Source organism: Trichoplusia ni, chromosome 13 (assembly GCF_003590095.1).
Source record: "Trichoplusia ni isolate ovarian cell line Hi5 chromosome 13, tn1, whole genome shotgun sequence".
NCBI lineage: Eukaryota > Metazoa > Arthropoda > Insecta > Lepidoptera > Noctuidae > Trichoplusia > Trichoplusia ni.
Genome location: NC_039490.1, coordinates 8,574,072 through 8,599,981, shown reverse-complemented (window position 1 = coordinate 8,599,981; position 25,910 = coordinate 8,574,072). Strand labels below are relative to the sequence as shown.

The 25,910-nt window shown below is 35.2% G+C and overlaps 2 protein-coding genes across 5 annotated transcripts in view; both read left to right on the top strand.

Annotated features, from left to right (window-relative positions):
- The window catches only part of LOC113500344 (glutathione hydrolase 1 proenzyme-like), an 85,534-nt gene that overhangs the window by 31,073 nt on the left and 28,551 nt on the right, over positions 1 to 25,910 (top strand). For 2 of the 4 annotated variants that reach the window (XM_026881100.1, XM_026881099.1), the window contains exons 2-3: positions 1,836 to 2,069; positions 3,559 to 3,780. In XM_026881100.1, coding sequence (XP_026736901.1) covers positions 1,951 to 2,069; positions 3,559 to 3,780 — 341 coding nt within the window. In that variant the 5' untranslated portion in view covers positions 1,836 to 1,950. Of the gene's footprint in view, positions 1 to 1,835; positions 2,070 to 2,887; positions 3,383 to 3,558; positions 3,781 to 25,910 lie in introns of those variants that run through there. The other 2 variants (XM_026881098.1, XM_026881101.1) reach the window with 2 other exon arrangements.
- LOC113500348 (nuclear protein 1) lies at positions 5,639 to 6,338 on the top strand. Its single transcript, XM_026881107.1, has one exon. It carries the CDS (start codon positions 5,741 to 5,743, stop codon positions 5,942 to 5,944), a length of 204 nt encoding a protein of 67 aa, XP_026736908.1. The 5' UTR covers positions 5,639 to 5,740; the 3' UTR covers positions 5,945 to 6,338.

Here is a 25,910-nt window from a genome sequence, read left to right as displayed (position 1 = left end):
ATCTTCTTCTGTTAAAACACATAAAATCATTGTGTTTTTTCCAATTTTCTGCAAAAACTCTAAAATTATTACACTTTAAAAACAAAACATTAGATCGATGATTTACAATCTTAGTTTTGCTAAAATCGAATTTGAAAGTCATGCAAATTAAATGCTCATTTAGCACTTTTCTCGTCTGGTAAGCAAATAACACTAATTTAGTCGACTCATTCCAAAGAAATTGAATTAAAAACATGTTTTCAATTACTCTCCTTGAACCTACTATGTCCTTAGCCTATCTGTTTTGCCTTTATCACATCCAAATCCATCGATAAATTAGTACGTAGGTATCACCACAAAAAAATATTTGTCAGTTTCGCCCTAACCCGATGTATCATCGTTTTTGTTTTAGAAAAAGTACATTGGGCGGTCACAGTCAACAAAGCATCAAAACAAATAAAAACGTATAATAATATATGAAAAAACAATAGAATTATCATAATCATAACACCATGGAGTGAATACTTCCTGTGTTAAACAATAAGTTATTGATTAATCTGGATAAGAGCTGTCAGTGTGTCGACTCCATATAGACACAGTCATATGATGTTACCTTGCTGAGTCATTAAAGGAAAATAAATACCTACTTCTCATTTTAAGCCCTTAGTAAACTTATATTTGTCAAGATTTTTTGTCACGCTGTCAAAATTTACGCTTTAATAAGCCCCAAAACGTAAACTAACTCTATTGCGAGTGATGACTAGGAAGGCCCAGATTTTGCTGTTTGATGGTCGATGCATTCATGAAAATTGGAATAAATTGACACTATTCCTATTACTCTAAGCATTTTTCCAAGACAAGAATTATAAATTCAGTAAGGGGCATAGCAACTCAAATTGTAACTTAAATAAATAGACGCATGAATTACAATTCATACGCAAATGATTCCGTTACATATCAATCAAATTGGTGGAGGACCGTGTATCCGTTAAATACAAAGTCAATAGTAAAATAGTACTGTTAACTTACAGGCGTGACTTCTGCTGTCTTTTAAAACAGACAAACACAATCATTACACTTACGGATAATAAGATACATCGTATACAAGGCTATGTAAGGATGACAGGCAAAAACGACGCGGTTTTATTTTTATAACAATTTTTAATTTAATATTTTTCACTCCTTTATAAGATCCATCCCTTTATAAGGCGAGCCTTTCGCTTCTCCTCTCAAACCTTTCTGTCTTTTTCTAGTTACGTAGATTTTTTTTTTACAATTGAAAAATTTGGCGTTTATTGGGGAAAATCTTTGCCAAGCAATGTGTATCTATTTTATTGGTGTTCCAAGTCCATTAGCAATACATTTAGCATCCCGATACAGGGTAAAAACCTCCCTTCTCTATTCACAGGAATAGTATCTAAACTCTGTCTTACGAAAGAAGTCCCGCGGAAAATAGTGGGTACTAAAATATATCAATACTAAAATGATGCATTGGCATAGATACTAGCGACACACTCGCGGGACTTCATGAAATAGAGTCTATATTACGATGCCTTAGTTCTATTCTATATATTCCAGAAACTAGGTTTAAGTACATAAGTCATAGTACTCACCTACTACGTTTATGTTTGTTTTATTTATGTAGATATTCAATTTAAAAGTTCAAAGAGGCTTTATTTACTTTAAGTTATTAAGGCCAATTTAAATGGTTTCAATGATGATATGTTATTATATAGTAAATACCCCTTGATACCGGTTTCCATAGGCACATTAGTGAAACATGCCGGGTCTTAGCACTATTATTGGTACGAGCATGAAATAGAGGCACAAGTCCTAATTGAAATTTAAAACTTCAGGCAACCAACAAAAACTTACAGAAACTTTTTTATAAGTAACTATGAGAGAACAGTGTTTGATACTATATCCACTCTAAGTGTTAAGTGTTGTGTTTTTGGGTGACAATCATTCAAAATGTGTGACAAAGAATTATTAAGACAAAGTTCTCTAAAACAGCCGGGCAAGCCCGATGTGAGAAATAAAAATAAGAATCGCCACGTTCTCATACGACTGCCGGATTCACATCGAGACAGGTAAAATATACATTATATAAAGAAGTTTCAATTAAAATTGTTTTTATTGATATTTGTACTTGAGAGACGCAACGGTTTACTCACCCGTATTTTTCGGGATTGTTTAAAGTATAATAAATCTAATAATAAACTGGCTAGTACCCATGATTCAAAACTCGGGTTGGGTCCGAAACTAGTCGGGCAATCCCGATAGATACGCATGAGGTGCATCTTAGTATCAAACCTCCTCGCAAGGGTAAAAATAGCTCTATTTAATATTCGGTTCTGTGCACAATGTATAATTTATTTAATGTAAAAGTTTTTAAATATTATTCGTATAAGCAAGTAAAACCAATTTTGATTATTGACCAAAAATATAAAATTTTATTTCTAAATATCAGACCGCACTTCATAAAAAAGTATAGAAACGTCCATTTGTTTCTAGAAAGTTTGATTGATTGGTAAATGGCTCTGTATCGTACAGGTATTATCAGTAGAGATAGTAAATTACCTATAATTAAATGCACTAGGTACGGACAATCTTATCTGTCAATCAGTGTTTCTGGAAGATACATTTCCGTTTTCAAGTAAAACGTTATCTTGAGTAGGAAATCAGAAAGTCATATTATTATCGCATTTCGACAAATTCAATAAATACTGAGATTACAACTTAACACAAACAGTTCACGATTAAGCGCCTTTCAGAATTGTCTGAGCAAATTATATTACGTCAGATATTTTTACTTACGCAATCCAAGAAATTCAGGCGTTAAAAGGATTTAATTATAAATGGAAATGCTTACTTCAAAGAAAATCTAACTAAAATTCTAATTGTGGCTAGTATCGCCATCTATCTTAAAACTAAATAAGTTCTACGTGGACTGCACTAGCTCCGAACAGCTGTTCTTGCTATCGATTTTCTCTGTACCCGCAAGCAAGTTCACTGCGTATCCACCTGCCATGTTCACGGATACGTCATTGACACAGTCAATAGTCTAATAATAAATGTTACGCGATAAGAAAGCAAAATAAAGGACGAGCATCTTTCGTTTATTTGATAACAAAGGTTCCTAACAATTAGTGTTGGAAAACTCTCGGGAAAGTGTCTAGGTTATGTTGTTATGTGTGACTGAACAGGAACCAGACTGTCAAATCTAAACAGTGTTGCAACACACCATGAAGAACTCTTTACGTAGTGGATTACATAGAAGGAACTTTATAAGCACCCATGGGGATGACGGCCCTATAGATACTATACGTTTGGTTTCACCCATCAACAGATTTGCCATATTCCAAGGCAATTTTAGTCAGGACGATGATGATTACCCTGAAAAGTGAGTAATATTATCGTTGTACAAGTTCAAACTTGTACCAAAACCACAGAACTATTAGTAAAGCGGACATTGTTATTGTTTTATTTCCAGTGTATTCTAGTATTTTAAGGAAAATAGTTTTAGTACTGGTACTCGATAACAGATGGCGTAATTAAACTTTCCTTATTTTGTTTTAGGCCATACAAACTTCGGACGAAGATCTTCTTGACGGCTTTAGCGGTATTGGTGTTCGTATCAGCACTGAGCGGCTACCTCATTGGGAGTGCGGACTACTCCGCGCGGCGGACGGCGGAACCCCCGGATCCTATCGTTCCGCTGAAGCCCTCAGCCTCCCGGCTCCATGTGTTCCAGAAGGCTGCTGTGTGCACAGACGCCCCGCAGTGCTCACAAATTGGCAGGTATGTGCTGTAATCTAATTTAAGAACCCTCGCCTAATGAAAACTTTATTAGGTACTGCAATATCGAGCATTCACTTTGAAAGAATTTGGTATACTCGTTAGCAATAGAGAAAACTCGAACTACTTACGTAGAAATCAAATAAAAACATTAATAAACCTAGTTGTCTGTTGTGCTATAACTGCACAAGTTGGTCTATCGCTGATTGATGACCATCTATGTCAAAACGGTTGTTATTTATACATCTATGACAGTCCTTACTTCTAGTCAGAAGTGAGAAAGTTTAACAACCAGTTTTACTGACAGATATCATGATGCCGAGGTAACTGGGTTGTGGAGGTCAGATAGACAGTTGCTTCCTGTAAAACACTAGTAATTAGTATAGGTCTCCAAGCCATACCCACTCTGCGAGACGTGTCGTGGTTTCGATACCCACGTAGGATAATTTTTTGTGTGATCCACCTATGCTTATTCTGAGTTATGTGAATTGATGTTTGTGTAAGCCAAGACGACACTAGAATTAAATTCCTAACTGAACAAAACACTGTCATATATACGCATAAGTATGAGCAAAATTTTAGTAAAATTATATAGTAACGTAAATTTATGACGTATTAAGTAATTAATTGTAAAGTAAACGGAAAACTTATCTAGGCTGCAAGAAATATTTAGGAATTTTATTTCCTTACACCTCTATGTTTCAACAAAGCAAAGATATTTTACTTTAAGCATCTACTTATTTATCACAATATCTAACTGTACGGGTCGTAAAATCTGTTGAAGCGAATAGGATTACTTCTTAAACAACAAACACTCACATCGTAGTTATTTTCTTTGCTAGGAAATTTATAGAATTTTAAGTAGGTTTCAATTGCTTTGCTCTTTCAATTTTTAGTAAATATCAAACTAAAACATAATGACTTTTATATGAATAATAAGCCTTTCCAACTGAAAAGTTTCAATCAAAATTTGGGTAAAACTTCTTGATGAATAGATAAATTCCGCTACTCACCAACAGATGGCGCTATCTGCATTAAATGGCAACATTTTACAGTTAGTTTAGGTAATCGCATTTCATAACGACTACCTACGTGAGACTTGCAAACTAGGTGTGTTTATAATACAATTATCGCATAACTATAATACATTGTATTATTTACGTTTATAAGTAGTCACATTGAGCCGGCATTCAGTGATGTCAATGCTGAAGATTCTTACTAAAATGGGAGAATTTATTTAATAACGGTAGTAAAACTTTAACAAGTAAGTTTTAACCGTTTATTTCCATATTTGTGCTTTCTAATCTAATGTCATAGAAAATAATATTATGGTTACGATTTCGCAGTGTTGGCTTGCATAAAAATAATATACTGGCTCATTGAAATGTAAACGAAAATAAAACCTAATTCAATGTTACGTGGTTTTTGCTTGAAGGAATGTAAAAACAATCAACTCCTATACACCTGAAACGCCTATAAAAAGAGACCCGTTCTACTACTCTTTTTCTTACCTCCAGTAATTATTTTTGAACAAAAACCTATTAAGAACTCTGTTTAAATGATGCATGACCCGCAAGGTCCAGTGCTAAGGTCTCTTATAATAAGGCCAAGTAAAATTCAAACGTGTCATCCGCGTGGAGCGCATGTAGGTTATATTTGTTTTGAAAACGTAGTAGAAAATGTATTTCAGCTACGGTATCACAAGCCGGCATACAAACACATACAAACTTCTATAAATAAACAAACATCCTTCATAACCGGGTCGTCGCCGGCTCTCAGCCAATCACAAGCCGAGAATTTTATCGACGCGCATGCGGTCAGTGACGTGTCGCTGGCAGGCTATATAAGCGCCCGCACTGCCATTACCTCCAACATTCAGTAAAAACCAAATCGTGAGTAACGTTGTCACCGCGACAAATACAATATTCCTGTGATCAATATTTACCAAAATAAAAACGTAAATATGTCCGAAGCTTTCTTTGACGAGTACGACTACTACAACTTTGACCACGACAAGCACATCTTCTCCGGCCACAGTGGCAAGCAGCGCACCAAGAAGGAGGTGAACGAGCACACCAACCACTTCGACCCCTCCGGACATTCCAGAAAGATCGTCACCAAGTTCGTGAACACGGAGAACAACAAGAAATCCAACAGCAAGCATTAAATGGCTCGTCGTTTGTGATATGACAATGGCTGGGAAAAGGACTATCGAAATGCCGAGCGAAAGGAGGACTTTATGGCGGATCCCGGAAGAGAGCTCCGGCCGCCACTCGTCTCAGAGATCCATGGAACACCCGCGGCGGTTCCTGCTGACGCAGAGCTTCTACCTGGCGCAGCACAGCGGGCGCGCGCGCTGCCGGGCCCGGCCGCAGCGCCCTCGCTAGCCCGCATTCAACACCGTTCCAGCAACGATCTCAACCTTATTTTTATTTGAGCTTGTTGTAAAGCTCACCACTGCTGTGTTATTATTCCTAGTTAGATTATTATGATTCTGTATCTTCCGTGGTACACAAGGGACTGTAATAATTTAAGGCAAATAAAAATTATTGTTAAGATTATTCTGTGGTTTCTTTGTTTGTTTTGAAACGGAAAGATTTAGTGTGCGAGGTCGTTAGGTGTGGTGCGCAGTGCGCGGCCCGCCTACGCTATCGACCGTTCGTGTTTATACACAAAAACAACCTTGAGCGACCAGCCGCTAGCCGGCAGACGGCGAGGTGGCTGGCCTTGCTCGCATATTATCTACTCACAATACTTTTTGCGTCGTAGAAAAATCGAACGAGCGAATCTAATGGCTTAGGAGTAAAATCTTACATAATCACCAAACGCAAATCGTGATTTTAACGCATTACCTGTAAACACATGCCGTGCGACATGTACCCCGTCGGGGGTTAACGCTCGTGACTGGTCTCCCACCAGCCATTCATCCCCTCGCCGCGTTATCCAATAGCTTGAGATTGGGGGTTTTTTATAGAGGTTTTCCGTCCTCGCGGTCCAACATGGAAATAAATATCGACCGCTTAAGGTCGGTCACACATGGTTCAAAGTCAAAGTCAGACTTCCAAGATCACCCAGTTGCCTGTAAGTAGTACGTGTAAATTATTAAAGAGTGTTAGTGCAATATCGCCCCACTTCATAACGTCGTTTGTTCATAGTTTTATGAGCAAAAAATATTTCTGGCTATGTTACAACGTTGGCTTAGGAAATATGGAGTGGAGTGGAACAAAAACTAGATTTTTGTTTCTCATATTGGTATTTTTGTATTCTCAATAAAAAGAGTTAGTAAGTAGATTATGTGTGTTTTTATGTCGATTTAAATAATAATGATTGATAAAATGACAAGCTAAATACACGATTTAGTTCAAAATACCTCCACTTGAACTCCCAAAAACATAACCATTTACTCCAAAATATTAAGTCACATGGAGACATTTTTGTGTTCGTGTCTTTAAGTGAACATTTTATAAATCTTTAATATTTCTATCAACTTTAAACAGAACCTACTAGTACCCTGACTCTTGTTTCAGTTTATTTTGTATAGTTCAATTTACAGCAACAAGCTACATTCATTATTTAAGATATATTGCAATTTTTCTTTCCTCCTAATACTTTCTTAGATGTCCATGGTTTATGAGTACAGCCTGGTGCAGGCGGACTGACAGAGGCGCCTCAGTAATATGGTTCCGTTTTTTAACTTTTGACGACTGAGGCCAAAAAAATACTTAGTCTTTGTTTAAAAATAAAACTCAATATACAAGATAATTTAGAGCTCTTTATAAAATAAGTAATAAGTACTTTTATGTCACAGTTGCAAATTGAGTTAAATGTTTTAATATTGGACAACCTAACTTCTCCTGTCTTTTCCGCTCACAACAACAAAAACTCTAAGTAAACCGAGTAACTAAATACTTAAATTCCTTAAATTTTTCAAAGAAAAATGTCGACTCAAGGTCTGTAGTTATGTTAATCACAAAGAAAACCTACTTATATAAAAAGGTATCTTACAAAATATGTTTGTGAAAACAACACATAAAAGACCACTCATAAAATAAAAGACAGCTCGAGAACGGCTGAACCGATTTGGCTCATTTTAGTCTCGAAATATTCGCGAAAGTCCAGGGCAGGTTCAAACGGTGAAAAGATTTGGAAAAGTTGCAAAACAATTTGGATTTTTTTCTGCATTGTTATAATCGACTGTTAGGCGTTACGTAGTTCGCCGGGACAACTAGACATTAATATAATTTAGCATTAGCAATAAAATCAATATAACTGTCACGTACGTCTCACGTTAGTGACGTGTGCAAGATAGAAACATCGTTAATTACAAAGGATGGAAGTCTTGTAATAGATATTAATTGTTTGTCACGAATACACCTTCCCATGAATATTTATTAGAAGAGATTAATGAGTCTTTGTCTTATTATCATTGCATTTATAATGGTATTGTAAGTGTGTCGTATTGAGAAACATTTAACGGTAAACTGCCATTTTCTTAAAATGACTCCTGCAGTAAACCGTGTGTCGCGGGGGTTACACAAATTAACTAGTCAAGTCGCATGAAAGAACACCCGGACTCAGGACCAGCGAGGATCACACAACGCTTGTTCTACGCGAGGATCAAAACCAGCCTCCTCCAACCAGCCTCATCGCCATTTTTTTCATGAGAGTACATGTAGCAGAAGCGAGAAAATCTTACCTTGGTCTTAGGTAAACCCTGATTTGTTGTGTTTTAGTGAGTTGCGGAGAAGGGACGGTGGATGTACGAGTATACATATACATACTTCTTTGGGATACATTTGAGTACTTCCAAACCACACAAGTTACATTTTTCTCTTTAAATTAAATTAAAATTAATGGTAATAAAGTCTGTATATACTCGGTCTCCTAAATTATTCTTTAGGACACAATATTTCACAATGAAAATATTTTTATTTTCTGTAGCTCGCTAACGCAAGATAGATCTAAATGCATTTGGAAGAGACACATTGACAAACTGTCTGACTTTTAGAGAAAATAAACATTTCGAAATAGAAATGCTGTTGGTTATTTTAGGGTTTCGCCTCCGACAAAAATATGTGGAAAGTTCGAGATAGTAGTCACGTTAATGGTACATTTATAGAACTTACTAACTCTAATTCAATTGTATCAAAATGAGTGCAGCCGTTTTTATAGTTGTAAATTGCACTGTCATCGGGTTTGAAGCTACCCTAGAAATTTCAGCCTGCTAGCTTTTGGGAAGTGCCTCAGAATTGAGTTTCAAATTGAAGTGGAATGACAAACAAACAAGAGAATTGAGTGTATAAAAAAGTGGGAAAAATATAATTTTCTAACACTTTATTAATACTTAGTAGTTAAGGACAAGTTGAAGCCTCTTTTTACGTGAAATAGCTGTCATTTGGTCCCATAATATGCAGGTTGATTGGTATGACTTTTTGAAGTTAGATCCTTATCGTTCAGTGAGACACTACTGATAAACGATGAACAGAAACACCGTGAATATGACCGTATTGCAATATTAAAATTTGAAATCGCCAACACACAGTGAGCTAGTATGTTTATCAAAACTTAATTTATTTATTTATTTTAATCAATTACAACGGTGAAAAACCAATTACAGCAATTAAAAAATATACATTATACAAATTTAAACATTAAACAAATTAGAATATAAATAAAAAAAACATAAAAACAAAACACTTTCATAAATTTATCTCACAGTACTTCAGGCATACCGACAAAATCTTCGGCCATACATCCGCAAACAGACCTTAACCTTAAACCTTTCTTACATGGAAAAAGGGCCTGTGCCCATCCGTAGAACATTTATAAGTTTATTTTGTTCTAGTGCGATATTCATATCGTCAACTTCTTTTACAATTTCCTTTAACATGAAAAAATATAAAACATGAAGCTTGAATAAAAAAGAAATAATTGAACCAGTGTTTCTTATGAACAGTTAGAGAGAACAAGAATAAATTGTTTGTTGATAATACAGTAGAGGCAAGGTAGGCTTCCTGAAATGATAAAATCTCCATTCAATTTAAAGTCGTAATTGGACCAGCGAAGTAACCGCTGATTCCTCCGTAGATTCTAATCCAGCAGATTCTGATTAAAAACCACAAACTGAAGCTGAAAAAAAAGTTATTTATTAGAGCTCAGATTTAAATTGCTTCTCAAACGGATTACGTTAACTGCCTTTGAGCCCAAAAAATACTTGTATCAAGATGAATCGTTGCCAGGGAATTACATTTTTCATTTTAACCTTAAGTAGTGCTGTGAAGACAACAATAAAACTAAATGGAGTTTCATGCTGCAAAAGGCTTCTAGAAATAAAAACATTTGATTTGATGTTGGAATCCTAAAATGGAAAATTTCGGCCCAGCTATGTTTTTTTTTGCCATTTGCAAAGAATCTTCAAACAGAAATACTTACAACTATCTAGGCTAAATACGACGTGATATAACACAATATCTCAGCCAAAACTGCTTTAAATTCCACACGAAGAACATACGTGCCTATACACACAACAAAGAACTATTATTATTACTTATCCGAGCAAAAAGCGCTCGAACTTAGCCCTTTTCGACCAGTGAGCAAAAAATACTCGCTATTGTCAACTTGATTTTTAGTAGACGGAATCTTTCGGGCAAATGTAAACAACTGGGGCAGAAGAATAGCAACGTTATTACCTAACTCGCAGAAGCGTCAGGATTGGCAAAAAATTGCAAATCGGCTGTCGAAATTTTGTCTTCGTTCAAATATAATCCGGGCGGCGATATCTCAATATTTTCAGTTTCGCTGTTGCGTGGCTTTTGCAATTTAGGTAATACCGCAGTTGTTGTTTTTTGATATCGGTATCCAGATTGAGGCTTCCTTTTGTTTGTTTCTTATTTGATATTATCGATAGACGTTATGAAAGACTGGATTTTGTATTCCGGTATTTCCAAGCATCAATTGTCGATCCATTGTTTACAATTCTTCGCAATTCATTGTTTTCTGAAACAAGGAGAGACTCTAGACAAGTAAAATCGCGATAAAATTCACGGACTCGTGCTTTTCCGAATGCTGCTAAAAATAAACATAATATTTTTACAAAATAAAAATGAAATACTAAAACGTGATAATAATCAAAGTGAGTACTCATTTATTTCCACAACTATCCCAATAATCGGAGCTATTTCTGCGATTTGATAAAATACGAATAAAATAGTGTTATATTATTAATATTGAGGTACTACCACGCATGTCCTAAATTCTTGAGTAGGCTGGTCTATATCTCAAAATAAACAGCGTGATGTGAAATCTACTTGAAGCCCTGTACAAGATTGGCAATTATCAAAAATTATTCTAAGGATATTTTCCTAATTTCCGCTCATCTATTTTTAGCAAATTTTCAGGTAGATAAATTATTATTTACTAGCTTTTCGCCCGCGGCTTCGCCCACGTCGAGGTCGATATATCGCGTTACCAAGAAAACTCTTCAAAAGTCCGGGATAAAAAACAACTCTATCTCTGTACCAAATTTCATTAAAATCAGTTCAGTGGTTTAGACGTGAAAGCGTAACAGACAGACCGACTTACTTTCGCATTTATAATATTCGTAGGGATTTATCATCGATTAGCTTGTATTTATACCCTAGTACCCTATACTAGTTTCTTACCCAACCAGGGTCCACCCATCATGAGCTGGCGTGACCGCCAAACATATAAGTTAGAACTTTTAGATTAACTTATTTATAATTCAAATAAGGTCTTTAGACTTTAGTATTCTATGACAAACATAGAATATGTTTGATTAGTCTTCACTTTGTTTTTTTTTATTTAATTTAATAAATAGATAAAAAAATCTCTCTATAACCTATTGACGTCTTATAAAAGAGCGCAAGAGCGCCAACCATCCCAGTCTCGATCAAATATATAAACTCAGCAAATCACCCATTATACTTGCTCAATATACCCAAATGAACACGGTAACAGTCTGCAGTCCAGGTGCATCAACCATCTGTCACTTGAAACCGATATCCGAAACCCACGAGGGTTTGTCAAATACTAAAGGGATGACGTCACAATGAACGATCTATCCCACTTGTTCCAAAAATAATCATCTAAATTCAACCTTATGTGGTAGGAAATTAGGATGTTTCTGTGAAGTTACAAGTCCTTTCCAAAAATTATGTCCAAAATTCAACCTTATGTCGTAAGGTATAAGGGTGTGGTTTAAGTTAATAGTGGCCAGTTTTGTAAGGTTTACTGTACCTCGGACACGTCCAAATTTGTCTTCTTGTAGACAGCTCAAATTGAAAGGCATTTGGGAATATATTGTCGGTTTGAAGGGTTAAATTAAATGTTCGAGGTATTTAGCGATGATGTAGGGTTGTCTGTTTATAGGATTGATGGACAATCTTTTTAGATTTAGATTTCGTAGTATATTTCATTTTCGAGTAATATCAACGTTTATAAAATTAGTTAAAGAAGTTTTCAATACAAACAACCATTTCTGCATTTATAGCACAGGTCGCCTCCTTCTGGTAGAATATCCTTCACTTTTTTTCATAAACACCTCAACAAGGCCTCTGCAAGTTTAGCCTATGTCCGTGTACGCCTTTATTAGTGGGTTCTTCTCATGAAGTCATCCAGTGAATGAATGAATCGACATCCAATATATATTCCACTATTGGTCACAGGCCTGTTACCATATTGGGTAGATTGGGTATTGATCACAACGCTAGTTAAATTATAATATAAATTAAAAATTGCCAGCCCTGTAAGTTAGTGGTAAAAGGGTGATCACAAAACAAAAAAGGTTTCGGACCAAAAATTTCAACAGCAATCAAACAGCTATTGATTTCCTTTAAACTCAACAACAAGGGATACACTTAATGTTCCTTATACTACGTAATTATACCCAGGAAGTATTTAATAAGGGTTTTGGTAAAGCAAAAGAAAAAAATTAAGTACAACTGAAAGTGGCCGTGGTTCAATTCTTGTGTCTGTTTTTGGAGGCGTTGTATATTTTATCTTGATATTAAAGCCTATCGTTTATAACATTTAAAGTAATTTTATCTAAGGTATAATGTGATTAAAGTGTGAATACTTTTGACAATACAGTATATTGAACATTTTAATTTAACGTCTTTTAAAACTCCGCTGTATCTCATGTTATAGTTATGCAGTTGAAATTGTCACAGATAGTGTATTCCTCTTGCCACTATAACAACAAACAATAAAAATCAACATTCAGCACATGGTTAGTACGATCATCAAATTGATGGGTGACCGCACTACATTGGTTTAATTTTGCTCGAATACTGAAGTTTTCTAACTTATATTCAACAAATTTAAATTCAAAATATATTATTACTAGCTGACCCAGCAAACGTTGTTTTGCCGAATTAAAAAAAAAAAAAACCAAACAATTTCGGCCAAAAATTTTTTTTTTTTTTACTGTGAGCAACCCATAACACTTAGGGGTATGAAACATAGATGTTGGTCGATTACCTACTGAATACGCATAAAAAATTGGTTAAAAATCGGTTAACCGTTTCGGAGGAGTACGGTAACTAACATCGTGACACGGGAATTTTATATATTAGATTGCGACGATTAAAAATTCATCAACAGACTAGACGATACGAAAAAAACGCGACATAGTCCTACAATATCCAGCCAAAGAGACGCCCAAAACAAAACAACTAATAAATAAATAATTTCACCCAAGACATATTGCATAACAGATTGAATACCAGAAAGGATACTAGCTATTGTTTTCACTGTGTGGCTTCACGGAATGTTCCCAGCCCTCTTGTCTGAAGACAGACATGATTTATACCCGCCAAGCAACATGGTGACGGCCTGAAGAGCTATCTCAAACGAAGATGAATTTACGAAAATAGAGACGGGTATATGGGAGTTGTGATTGAATTAGGTATATTTTTCGCAGAGTTCATTTGAGTAGGTTTGCAAAATAACAACTTGTACAGTCATTAGGGTATGAGCGTAGGAAAAATTAAATAAAGATAGAGGTGTTCTATCAAATTTTACGTTTAGACTAATCGCATATAGCACATATCGACAGTGATCCCACAGTGCATAAAATCGGGATGAATGTGTTAATCCAGGTCAAACTATCTGTTTACTAAGTTTCGTCCAATTCCGTTCTGTGGTTTTTACGTGAAAGAATAACAAACATACATTCATACGAACTTTCGCCTTTCAAATGTCAGTAGGATACTGTATGCAAAATACATGTACAAAGTATGTATGTAACACAGAAATATGTTCAAGTCATGTGCTCATTAAAGTTCTGGAAAGTATTTTGCTCTAGTGCCAACTGTAAGCTTATAGTTAGTGATTATGCTAGTTAGCTATTTTCATTATTCAAGAAGACATTAATATATTTGAGGCTGAAAACTGAAACTTCGATCACTCTTGAAGTTTGTTTACGAACTAATTCGCTAGAGGCCTACAGGTCATCAGATAGCTGTGGAAGAGTTATAGCAATACATGGCGTAGATAGTTAACTATTATTTAATTTTTATCTTTACGCAGTGCTAAGTATGCAGATTAAGTTTCATGCATGCTGTGGTCTCCTGTAACTGAGGGAGTGCACAGAGCTGTCTATTTTCCTTGTTGGAGGCCCTTAATAAAAAAAATAAATAAAAAGATCGGTCTTTCTTACACCTACGCGGCGATGTGATTCGCCTTTTGACCAATACTTGGATGTTGATGCAGACGACTGACAAAAAAGAGATTTCAGATAACATGCTCTAGGATATAAATTAGAATGATCTATAAACTATAAAACATACATATAATTTAAACATTAACATGCTCAAAACAACATAGCAATATACAATACTTCACCATTCGTTCCTCAACTCACAAAATCTAAAACATTAGAACATATTATAAGTTCTCATAAGTCCACTTAACTTAAAAATGTATTTTTTAATTTTAAGTATAAATATTAACATTTTATGTCTTGTTTCAGGTATGTACCAAGTTATGCAAGCTACAGATTACCAAGTGTGTAAGTTACATTAAACTGAAAGTTTCCTTTTAATTAAGCGGTAAATACTTCACAGCGTTAAGCACTTTCAATTTAGTGGTGAGTTAAATTTAAATCTACTAAAGGAGATGCTTATTTTTTATGTATGACTGCGTTTTTAGAATAGAAATGTTAAATATTCTTGTCGGTACGGGTACTCATAGTCAATACCTAGAAAGTCAGACAACAAGTCTTAGCAAGTGGTATCATGTGGGACATTGAAATGGGTTGAGGTAAAACACTGCATCTGGTTAGACTGGAAGCCCCCCCGCAACATATGTGGGAAAATACTAGGATAAAGGAAAGGAAGACAGAACAAATGTATGATCTGGATGAGGAAGCTGATAGGTCACAGCACCTTATTGATGATCTTCTTGCCCATGACTTCGTCTGCGCGGTAGATGAAGATATAAACATGACTTTCAAGTAACTTACCCATAGCCCTTGCACGCAACATCTACTTGCTTTTGTTGCGGCTAGATATTTATCATAGCCTTCTTCAATAAATTACCTATTTAACACTGCAAGATTTTTTCAATTTGGACCTGAAGTTTTTTGAGATTAGCGGCTTCAAACAGAATTTCTCTTACGCTTTGTAATATTAGTGTAGGGTTTTCATTTTCGCCATCTTGTCTGTCTTGTCAGTTTTGTATTTTTATAGATTTTTCTCTTTTATCTTTTCTTTCTGAAAACCAATTGTAGTTTATTTATCTTTTTACTCGGGAACAGGCTTTTGATTAAACGTATTGTTATCACGTCCCAAATAGGATTAATCTTTTTATGACTAATTCTGTTTAGGGACAATATAAACGATGTTTACTTAGGTTTTTAGGGATAAGGCCAGATTTCTTAGACGTACAGAACTAAGGTTTCATTTTAAATCGGGTTTAGATTTAGCATTATTCTTTAAAGTTAGTATTTTATCATGTTAAGTCATCAAAGAACCTCGCAATCCTCGAATGGGAAAATTTATAGAAAAATAACAAATAATCTTATGTGTGTGGAATAAGTATTTAAGAAATCACAATCTAACATTTAAAAACAAACATTGTCAAAATTTAAAAACACAAAATAACAATCGAAGAAAAAACAATTTCTCCCGAAACATCCCACCCAATCCAGAATACGATCCAAAATTGTATTTTCCCATTCCATTATCCATCAACAAAGCTCTCATTACCTATATTATTTACCACAATAACGTATAATGGAAGACCACAGCCGTCGTGGAAATTTATACGCGCGCAATTATCGAGGGGTGAACCCACAATTTTATTAAACCCCGCAGAAAAATATGGCTACTGCAGTCTGCTTTACGAACATTACCATACGCCTATGTCCAAGTTTTTTACATCGGCTTGTGAATTGCAAATGAGATTTTATATTCGAAGGGATTTTTTTTCATCCTTGGGGTTGTACGACGGTATGTGTTTAGATACCCTGATAATTTTTCGGTAGCGAAAGGGTTAAAACCCGATTTCTTTTAATAAAGCTCGGTTTGTTCGTCCATCTGTCACCAGGCTAAATGTAATACCTAGATAGTTGACGTTTTAATATGATGTTATTCTGTTACCTACAAAGCTGAATGATACTTGCCCCACTAATCTAATTTCTTAATTATATTAACGATACAAAACCGGAAATTAGCCATCAAAAAGCTCATATTCAGGGCCTTTATAATTATCTATTAGGGACCCAGCAAATAATATCCGCGGGTCAAATATTCCGCAAAGGAAATAACCCATTAACACGCTGTTAGCCTTGACGACCATTCCCAAACTTATGGTATGAACGACCGACGTTTGAATTAATTAGTTGAGGTTTAACCCTTCCACGGCTGACGTGTGGATTTTGGACGTTAATGTCTGTTATGACGTCTAGTTGTTACGGAAATATCGCTGCCTGTTATCTTAAATATGTGTTTTATTTTATACTTATTAGTTCAGATAGATTGAAAAATAGTAATATTTGAGTTAATTATCGAGTGTTTGTAATTGTAATGTCAATAATCATAAATACATACATCATCTGTGAAAATTTCAGCTTTTTAGCTATCATGATTATAATGAGAGACGGACGGCCAGACAGCGGAATCTCAGTCATAGAATCCGTTTTCACTCTTTGAATATAGGATCCTTAAATAGAGGAAACGTCAATTTATAAGTGACTTTTATATAGGTATGTTTTGCTACAACTCTAGCTGAAAAAAACATATATACTCTTTAACCCATTTACGGAAAATCGTTCTATAAAAACTGACTGAGTATTTCTCTCTACCATAAAACTAGTCGGCCATTATGAAAATAAGCTCAGAAAAAAATGTTTTCACTATCACATAAATATTCGCGAGATATTTTTGCGTTCCAATTTTAATTTGGCGTCGACGTCGCGGTTACAGGGTTAAAAAAGCATTGAAGTGATCTTCAACGAAATTCGGGAGTATTTTTTAAATGGAGTTTCATAAATATTGTGTTAATTCTAGTTTTAGTCAGAGTGCCGTTTAATTTATTAGCCTGTTCAAATGGCATGTTTGTACAAGAAAACAATACACCCCTTTTTGTGTAGTCGTGTTATACTCGTAACTGTGTTGGTTTATTTAAGTTTTTTTTTTAATCTCTGCTTTGTTTTGTTGATTTTGTAACTAAAAGACTTATTCACATTTGTAGGGTTCCGTTCCTTTTGCATAAAAGTGGAATTCTATCTGTATCTAATCTGTGGCAAGGCTGTACCTCAAAAACCGTGATAGCTTGATTTTTTTAAATATTGTTTATTTATGTTTCCCTTCAATTAAAATATATTATTATATTGTAAGCTCAGCATGTTAAGCACTGATGGTACGGAGAAAAATTAGATGGGTGATTTTTCAGCATCCTCGATGACGCCAGAAAAACCATTCATTTCCATTTACTCCATTACTAGCGAACTTAACTCACATTTACGTATCATATACTGCAAACCTCAACAACTTCAACTCAATTTCAAATCTCAAAGCATGGCACGTTGCATTCCTTTACTATCAACGGCAAACGGTACTTTACTAAATAAATCCACTGAGATATGATCTAAGTAACCGTGTCTATGCTCGTGACTGCGTTTGAAACAACCTTAGACCCGTCATCCAGTGATAAACAACTCTATGCCAGACCACTTAAGGGCTAAATGACGGCTAGGTCTAGGCTGGTGGTCCGAGCGGTCTGAGACCGACAGTCACGTCTTAATCTTACTTATATTGTAAACGCGAAAGTTTGTATGTATGGATGTCTGGTCCTTTTTCACGCAAAAACTATTGAACGAATTTAGATTGAGATTTGGTTCACACTTCATTTGCAGCGGGCGGGCCCGCGAGCAAGAGCTAGTGTTATGTTATTGCAATTGTGCAAGCGTGACAGAGGAGCTCGTGGCTAAACTATAACAGCACAAGTTGATCGATCACAGGTTAATCTATGCTTGAGAACTTCGGTCAGATGGGTGTTATTCATACATCTTTGACAGTTGTTACGGGTAATCAGAGGCTAGAAACGTTGCTCAGGTAACTGGGTTGAGGAGGTCAGATAGGCAGTCGCTCCTTGTAAAACACTGGTACTTAGCTGCTTCCAGTTAGACTGGAAGCCGACCCCAACATAGTTGAGAAAAGGCTAGGACGATGTTTGTAGAAGCTTGACTCCTACTTTACAGTGATGATCGTGGATGCGTGACAACTACGGTACAACGACAATACAACTTTGAAAGTTTTGTAGTCTTTCTGAGTTCTGACAGCGGTATACAAACGTGCTTCGTATGTTAACTCAATAAATACGTTTTTCATATTCACATTCAGTTTTTGTCGTGAGCCGTATTGTCGTGTGTAATAGCTATAGGATATCGTGATGGCAGTATTTATTTTATTATTCTATTGTAACTTTTCGTGTCCATTAGCGTTCAATGATAATTGTTTAGTCGTAATTATTGTTATTTAGATTGTGGACGGATAGTTTAGGTAGGCTTTCGTTTTTTTTAGTTTATGAGTTTCATTAGTAATGAATAATGATACCGGTAATATTATAAAGGCGAATTTTTTTTATGGATGGGTAATGAAAAGATTTTAATGATTAGACACATAGGGTGGTTTTGTTTGATTTTAAAAAGAGGATTATGGCTATACGGCGATAACTGACTTCTTTATACTTATTAATTTAATCATAAGCGTTATATGAGCAATATGTGTTAGATTATATGAGTATTAAATTTCAATACCACAAGTAGGTTGTACAAATTTCTTTTACAAACTCACAGACATTTTTGATTCTAAACATGGGTTTAATTTTAAGACTCCGTGTGTAAAAGCGGCCAACTGCGAGTCTGACTCCCGACACTGAGAGATCTGTAAAACGAAAAAAAAAAATCATTCATGTATATGACCTTACGGATCATTGCTTATCCTCGATTATTATTATTCTCTGTTGCTTGTTATATCACGAATAGACGTGCATTTTTAATAAAAAAAAATAACTGTCATCCAACACGGATTACGAGGTAAAGCTTGGTGAGAGTTTGACAAGCAGACATCGAAGCCTTAGTAATAGGTTTCATTTTCGTTTTTACCCTTAAGGCACAGAACCCTAATAAGGCTTAAGACTCAAAATTCATTTATCCAGATTATTCTAAGCTAGAAAATACTTTAAACGAAGTCATCTGATAAAACAAGTTTGGTCTCAAGATGGCAGACTCAGCCAAGTGGAAATTAAATTTGATGAAAGAGGCATATTTTGTTAAAGTTCTCAAAAGCCTGAAGCTTAACTATGAACTGGTTAAACTTGGTATATTTAGGCGGTATTCATTGCTCGCATAGTACTGGGAAGATTGCGTTTGGAGGAGCTTTTGGAGCGTAAAGGATGTAGTACAAAGGTTTTTTTATTGTCTTTGTATCGACATTATGGAAATAGAATATTCAAACAAAAAGCCAGATGTAAGAGAAATTTGATGTAGTTTTGTAAGAAACGTGTCAAGTACGAGTATTTGCCGTATTTATTCTACATTATTAATGGGCTCAAAAACTAGGTTATAACATTTAAGCGTTAAGAGCCACATTAAATTGACAGCTTAGCCTTAGTATATAGGGTTCCTTTTCACCATTTGGAGGAATCCTGACATATGCCGTCCATTTTTTATTCATTCTACTAGTTCAGAATTCCCTTACCTCGGATCAATACATATTTTACAAAAAAAACATACATCAGAAAACAATTTCCCAGTAGAACGAAAAAAAAAACTATATAAAATCTAAGAAAAATCCCGGTAGTAGAATTCCTTCATATAAAAACGACAAACAACCAGACAGGTGTCTCCGTAATACTCACCTACTTGTCATCACGTTATTGTTCTATGAGAACATACAATAAACGACAAAGCTCCATTGTTCTTAAGCTTGTTTATGAAGCAAATAGAAGACAAATAACAAAAGCGAGATAAAATTGTTGGTAAACACATATTTGCTAAGATATTATAACTTAAAGGTAACTTATCCTTAAGCAGTTCTAAAATGTCTGCTTGCTTTGTGCTTGTAAGTGATTTGGTGCATGAGAATTAATGAAGACTTATTGAATTTAAGCTGTAACTTGGCATAACTTTACTTTTTTTTTGAGATTGTGGCTAAACGATGCTAAGCGATTACCGCCGCCTATCAGCAGTAGAAGAGTCACAACTGCTTTTTCGGCCTTAAAAAAGAATACTCTTAATAACAGTCCATACAAAAACCGTGTAAATATTATATTACAAAAATATCACGTCCAAAACATTTGAAACACAAAAAAAAAACATTCTCTTATCGGTGATGTCTTTTTTGGTGGTTTTCTCCCCCCAAAATCTCTCAAACATTTACCTCAAAGCATTCGTCATCATTCCGTCACCGCTGCATGCATTTCCCTCTCCGTAAAACCTTAAGTGCCACATAAATACATACATATCGGCGATAAATTTGAATCTACCCTACGGAACCCCTCCACTTAGGGTCCTGCACAATAAGTCAAGTCTTGAACCCCTACCACGAACACTTCAGCCAGAACTCTTATTTTTTGAAGCGAGACGTAGTGCTACAAAGTCTGAATGCATCTCGCTCACACAGTGGCAAGAGATTTCTTTTCATAGCTCATAGTACAGGCTCTGAACAAAGTTGGGGTGCTATCCCCTAAGTATTGAAGATCTCCAGCATCTATGATGTGGGGATAAAATAAAGTTATAGGGAAATATTTTTATTTGTTTGAAATGTTCAATTTAGATGCTTATTTCTGTATGGGAAGATATCGTTAGCGCCACGTGCGCTATATTGGTATTTCGTGAAATATGAAGATATATGCATTGATATCTCTATTATATTTGTTCTTGAGATGTAATTTAACCCTAATAAGCTAAGCTTTCATTTATCATTTTTGAGAATTTTCTGCTTAACTTCAGATGGTGCAGACTTGAAGCAATTTTTACTACCAACTAATTAATTATGCTAATTTCACTCATAAAAATGCAAGTTCCAGTTTCACAAATTAAATGACTCTTAATAAGAGTAAAGTTTGATATTAGAAAAGATTGTCATTACTTTGCCCAGCAGTGGGAAAGTAATGGGAGAAAAAAAAACTGTCATTTAAAAGCTTTAAAACAGATTTTGCACCAAATACAATTTGGCTGACCACTTTGGGATGCCGCAAAATGGACAATAAATTTAGTGCAAACATATAATTGTTTTCTCTTATTATTTGATACCATTTATCATTGCACAGTATTACAATTGGCTTAATTTATTAAAACACGGATGGGGTTTTGATCAATAGTTAATTAAACTTAATGGAAGCTATGAGGTGATTGGAAACCGCAATCATTGGTAACATTACTTGTGATACCTAGAACGTGGTTAATTTGATGTCCAGTTAATTTTCTCGTTAACGATATCGAGAAAATATATCTCTATAATCTGCTGATAGCTTCGTCTAAGAGACATGGACTTTATTCTTGTGTCTCGCCGGTCCGAGATTTCCATCTTCTTGAAGTGCAAAAACCTATGAATTATTTCTGTATTGTTATCCGGGATCAGTGCCACACATAAAAGAGGAAAGTTTCCTCGTAATAGAGTGTGCCTCTTTGCTTCCTTATAATTGAAATTAGAACTCTCCCTTACTAAGCCAATAAAGACAATTTCTTTTAATTATCCTAGTGATCCCAAAAAAGCCAATTTTCAGTAGCTTCAACCAGTCCGATAAGATTCCAGAACACCCGTGTTTCTCTGACGTCATCCCAAAAATGTCCCTCTAACTTTTTGTAATTAAAACAGAATTGTGGACCAAAAACTTTTTGTTTTTAATTTTTAATCGTCCAAACGTCCATGACGCTGTAATTAGAGGTCCCATCTTGACCCAAAAGTGGGCGTAAATCAGATGTACAGAACATTTTTGTTTGAGTTAAAAAGGTTACGCGCGAGTGAATTAATTAATTTGAAGAGGTTGGGGAAATGGACTTAAAGGTCTGTGGTATGTACCGTTTTTAATAAAGATAAGCGAATCATGTTTGTGTGTGTGCTATGCCCATATTGTTACGGTTTGTGATTTTTAGTTTATAACTTCCTATTTTAATACCGGCACTTAACAAATTCATAATTTGAAGATTAAAGTCATCTTGCAAATACATAAATATTAAACGGTGCTTGGAATTGTACGTAACTTTTATTCTTTAAAATAATTCATCTTTTTCACGCACAAAGTTTCGACTATTTGTTAAAAAAATAACGGTAATTTCGCAAAATCGAGTGCTATTCTTTTCACGAGAACAAAAATAAAGGAACGAAAATAAAGAGCCGTTTAAAGAGACGTTTACTCACGTCTACCTTCCAGAGATTGGGGCTTCGTTCGATCCCATCAAAATATTAGCTGGCAATTCCGACACTACCCTCACTTTCGTTGAAAACATTAGCATTCTTATGTTGGAAGTGCTTCTCCGTCAGTTCTATCGCACGTAATAATCATTGCATTCGCTACGCATCGAGAAAATGGTTCCAGTTTGGGACCCCGTAGTAAGCGATGGCGTTAGCGATTTGTCCGAATTGCCTACATCTTTTTGTCATGATTCTATGATAATTGAACGTTAGGAGTTAGCCCTCTAAATCGTGTTTTTTTCTTATGCTCGTACATTTGCTAGCTTGACATATCTCGCCTATTTTTTTTTCCAAAATTGAAAAATCCATCACCTCTGTCCAATATGGAGGGAAGAAACATAAAAATGTACGAGTATAATAAGCGCGAAAGTTTGTATGTTTGTTCCTCGTTCACGCAAAAACCACTGAACGGATTTAGACAAACTTGGTACGCAGTTTATAACCAGAATTAACACACTATTTTCATCCCGATATGTGGAATCATTTTCAAGGCCCGCAGGCAACAGCTAGTTCTAAAATAATTTCACGTGAAAACCTGCCACATCAAATATAATCAAAATGTTGAATTAAAATACAACGGTACTGCTGTTTACAATGAATGAGCTTGCAATAAATGAATGCATGCTAATAGAATGAACTGACACAATGAAGGCACAAAACTAATTAATATGTATGTTGCAGACGCCAATACCACGATTATGTAGATGTTACTATTTTTATATAAGACACGTGAGTCTCTGCACGAGTGATTGGAAGGCGGAGCGAGACGTGAAGGAAATTAACCAACCGGTTAATAACCATGAATGGTATATTATAAAGATAACGTTTTTGGATTATCTGAATACCAAAAAATAATTTTAAATTTAGTGATTTTTTACTGTTAGTCAAGAGTATCCGACTGCTGGACAAATGCCTCCTCAAAATTCTTTCATGAATCTCCATCCTCAGCCAACTGGATTCAGCTCATATCTAAATCAGGATTTGATTTAATAAAAGCTACCAACATCCCAATATTTAAAATTTCGAACTCTAGGTAACAATTGCCGTATTAAGAAATTCTCTAACTCTCAAGTATCGTAACCAAGGCGGTTCGAATATTCCCAACTTTTTCTATCTAAATAGGTTTCATATAAACATGATCTCTTCAAAATAACAAATGATCTACCCCAAAACAATTCCCAACGAAACCATCTCAAGCAAAATTTGCATTTCCAACTTCATCCTTCTCTCAATCCATTGCATTTAGACCACCATCGCTTCGCTTGTCAACAAGCCCAAGCCCTCCAGTCCCTACAGATATCGTAGGGCCTTTATAGTTCCTTTGTGCCTTACAATCCCTGCGCGAGGGTCCGCGTGTACCAGGGCCGAGGTACCTACGTGTATTAGGGATGTGTATTTTATTGCTATTTGCGAATTTCAATGCTTATAGATTCCTCTATTATACCCTTCTTTGATGTATTGTGATTGATATTAAAGTTTTTTTTTCTTTATTGTTGAGGGTTGTTGAAGTTATTGGGAGTAGAGATTTTAAGGTAGGGGTCCATTTCAATGGAGATTTTTAAAATTTGATTGGGTATGTTTAAACGCGCTCTCCATTCGGTACTATAGAATCAGTCATAGTTAGCTCTAACTGTTACTATTAATAAACTCTTCGCGCCGAGTTTAATACACATTTTGGGATTTTTCGTAAACATAACGGACTTGTAACAAGGATTTGGAGATCAGACAATTGTTTGTTGATATCCTAAGCTCTACCTAAGTCTCACTTTATTCAGTATAGCAATCCAAGTTTTAAATTCTACCCAAATCAACTACTGAATCATAACCCTCCCATTAACAATCCCTACAATACCTCACACATATTTCACTTTATTTCATACACTTTAACCCCATTTTCAGCACTTAGAGAGCATGAGAATTCTTTTATGATACACAATTTTGCTCCTTTGATCCAAGAAAGTACATCGCCATTTAAAAACTCACTTTCGTGCTTTGAATCTTAAGTCTGAATTTGCTCCTGCATTTTGCATTATAATAAGCCCGTATTGGATTAAATTTTGGTTCATATAAATGTATATGTGTATTATTGTGTATGCTTGAACACGTATAAACCTGTCTTCGTGATCTGGCGACCGTCCAATATTGCATTCACATGCGAATTGCACGATTAAGGTGTAATATTTTTTATTTACATTGTGTTTTTTACGGTTGCATACCTAAAAGGTTAAAAAGAACCCCATTATTATGATGGTGTTCTTCCGCTCTACTATCACTACATCTCATGATCCGTGATAACGAATAGCTTAAAATTTTCGCCAATGTACAAAAAAATATATGGGAAAATGTACGTTAAGCAATAGTTTCATTCAAATTCAACCCTTCAGCGTTCAAATCAACGTTCGGTAGTTAGCTACTCAAAACATAAAATGTATAATAATACGGTTTACAAATATGTATACACGCTTTGTCCCAAATAAATCACATACATAGCTTAAATCCTCCAATAGAGTTCTTTGTCGTCCACATATAATTAAATTTAACCCTTCCAGCGCAATTAATACAAACATTCTTTAAACACTTAATCGCCATGATTAAAGAAACTAGTTCCAATATAAAACGCTCAAACGATCTTAGCCTTTGACACAAATACTTAACGTATTTGGCATATAATTAAAAAGCAATTAGATTAATTGGTGTCTTTAATGATTTAGAAGTAGACCGTGTGATAGTCAAGTAAGGTTATGGGTCAAATATTGAACACAGTCAAGGTAAAGAGGTATCATAATCCTCTTTAAAACGAGTTTTTTTTTTATAAATTTGACATGTCTCATCACGCCACATCTCATCCATCACAGCTCTTGAAAGGATGCACCGATTTGATTTAGTTTGTTTTGTTTAAAAGTATATTTTTACAGAGTATAGTTGGTATGGCCGCTACAAAATGGCGGAGGAAAATATGTTTCAGATGTAGGTGGAGTTGTTGTATATGATGTTAGATGAAGAGTTCGTCGTTCGTTTGAACCTGAACATAAACTCCATTACAAATTGCTGCCAATATATAAAAACAGTAACGTATTATAATAATTCTAAGTGTTAATATGCCCTTAATAACAAGAGACAGTTATACAAAATCTGTCTTATTTCTAGAAAAACCTGTGCTAATTAGCGCTTTGTCCCCCGAGATCTTAGTCC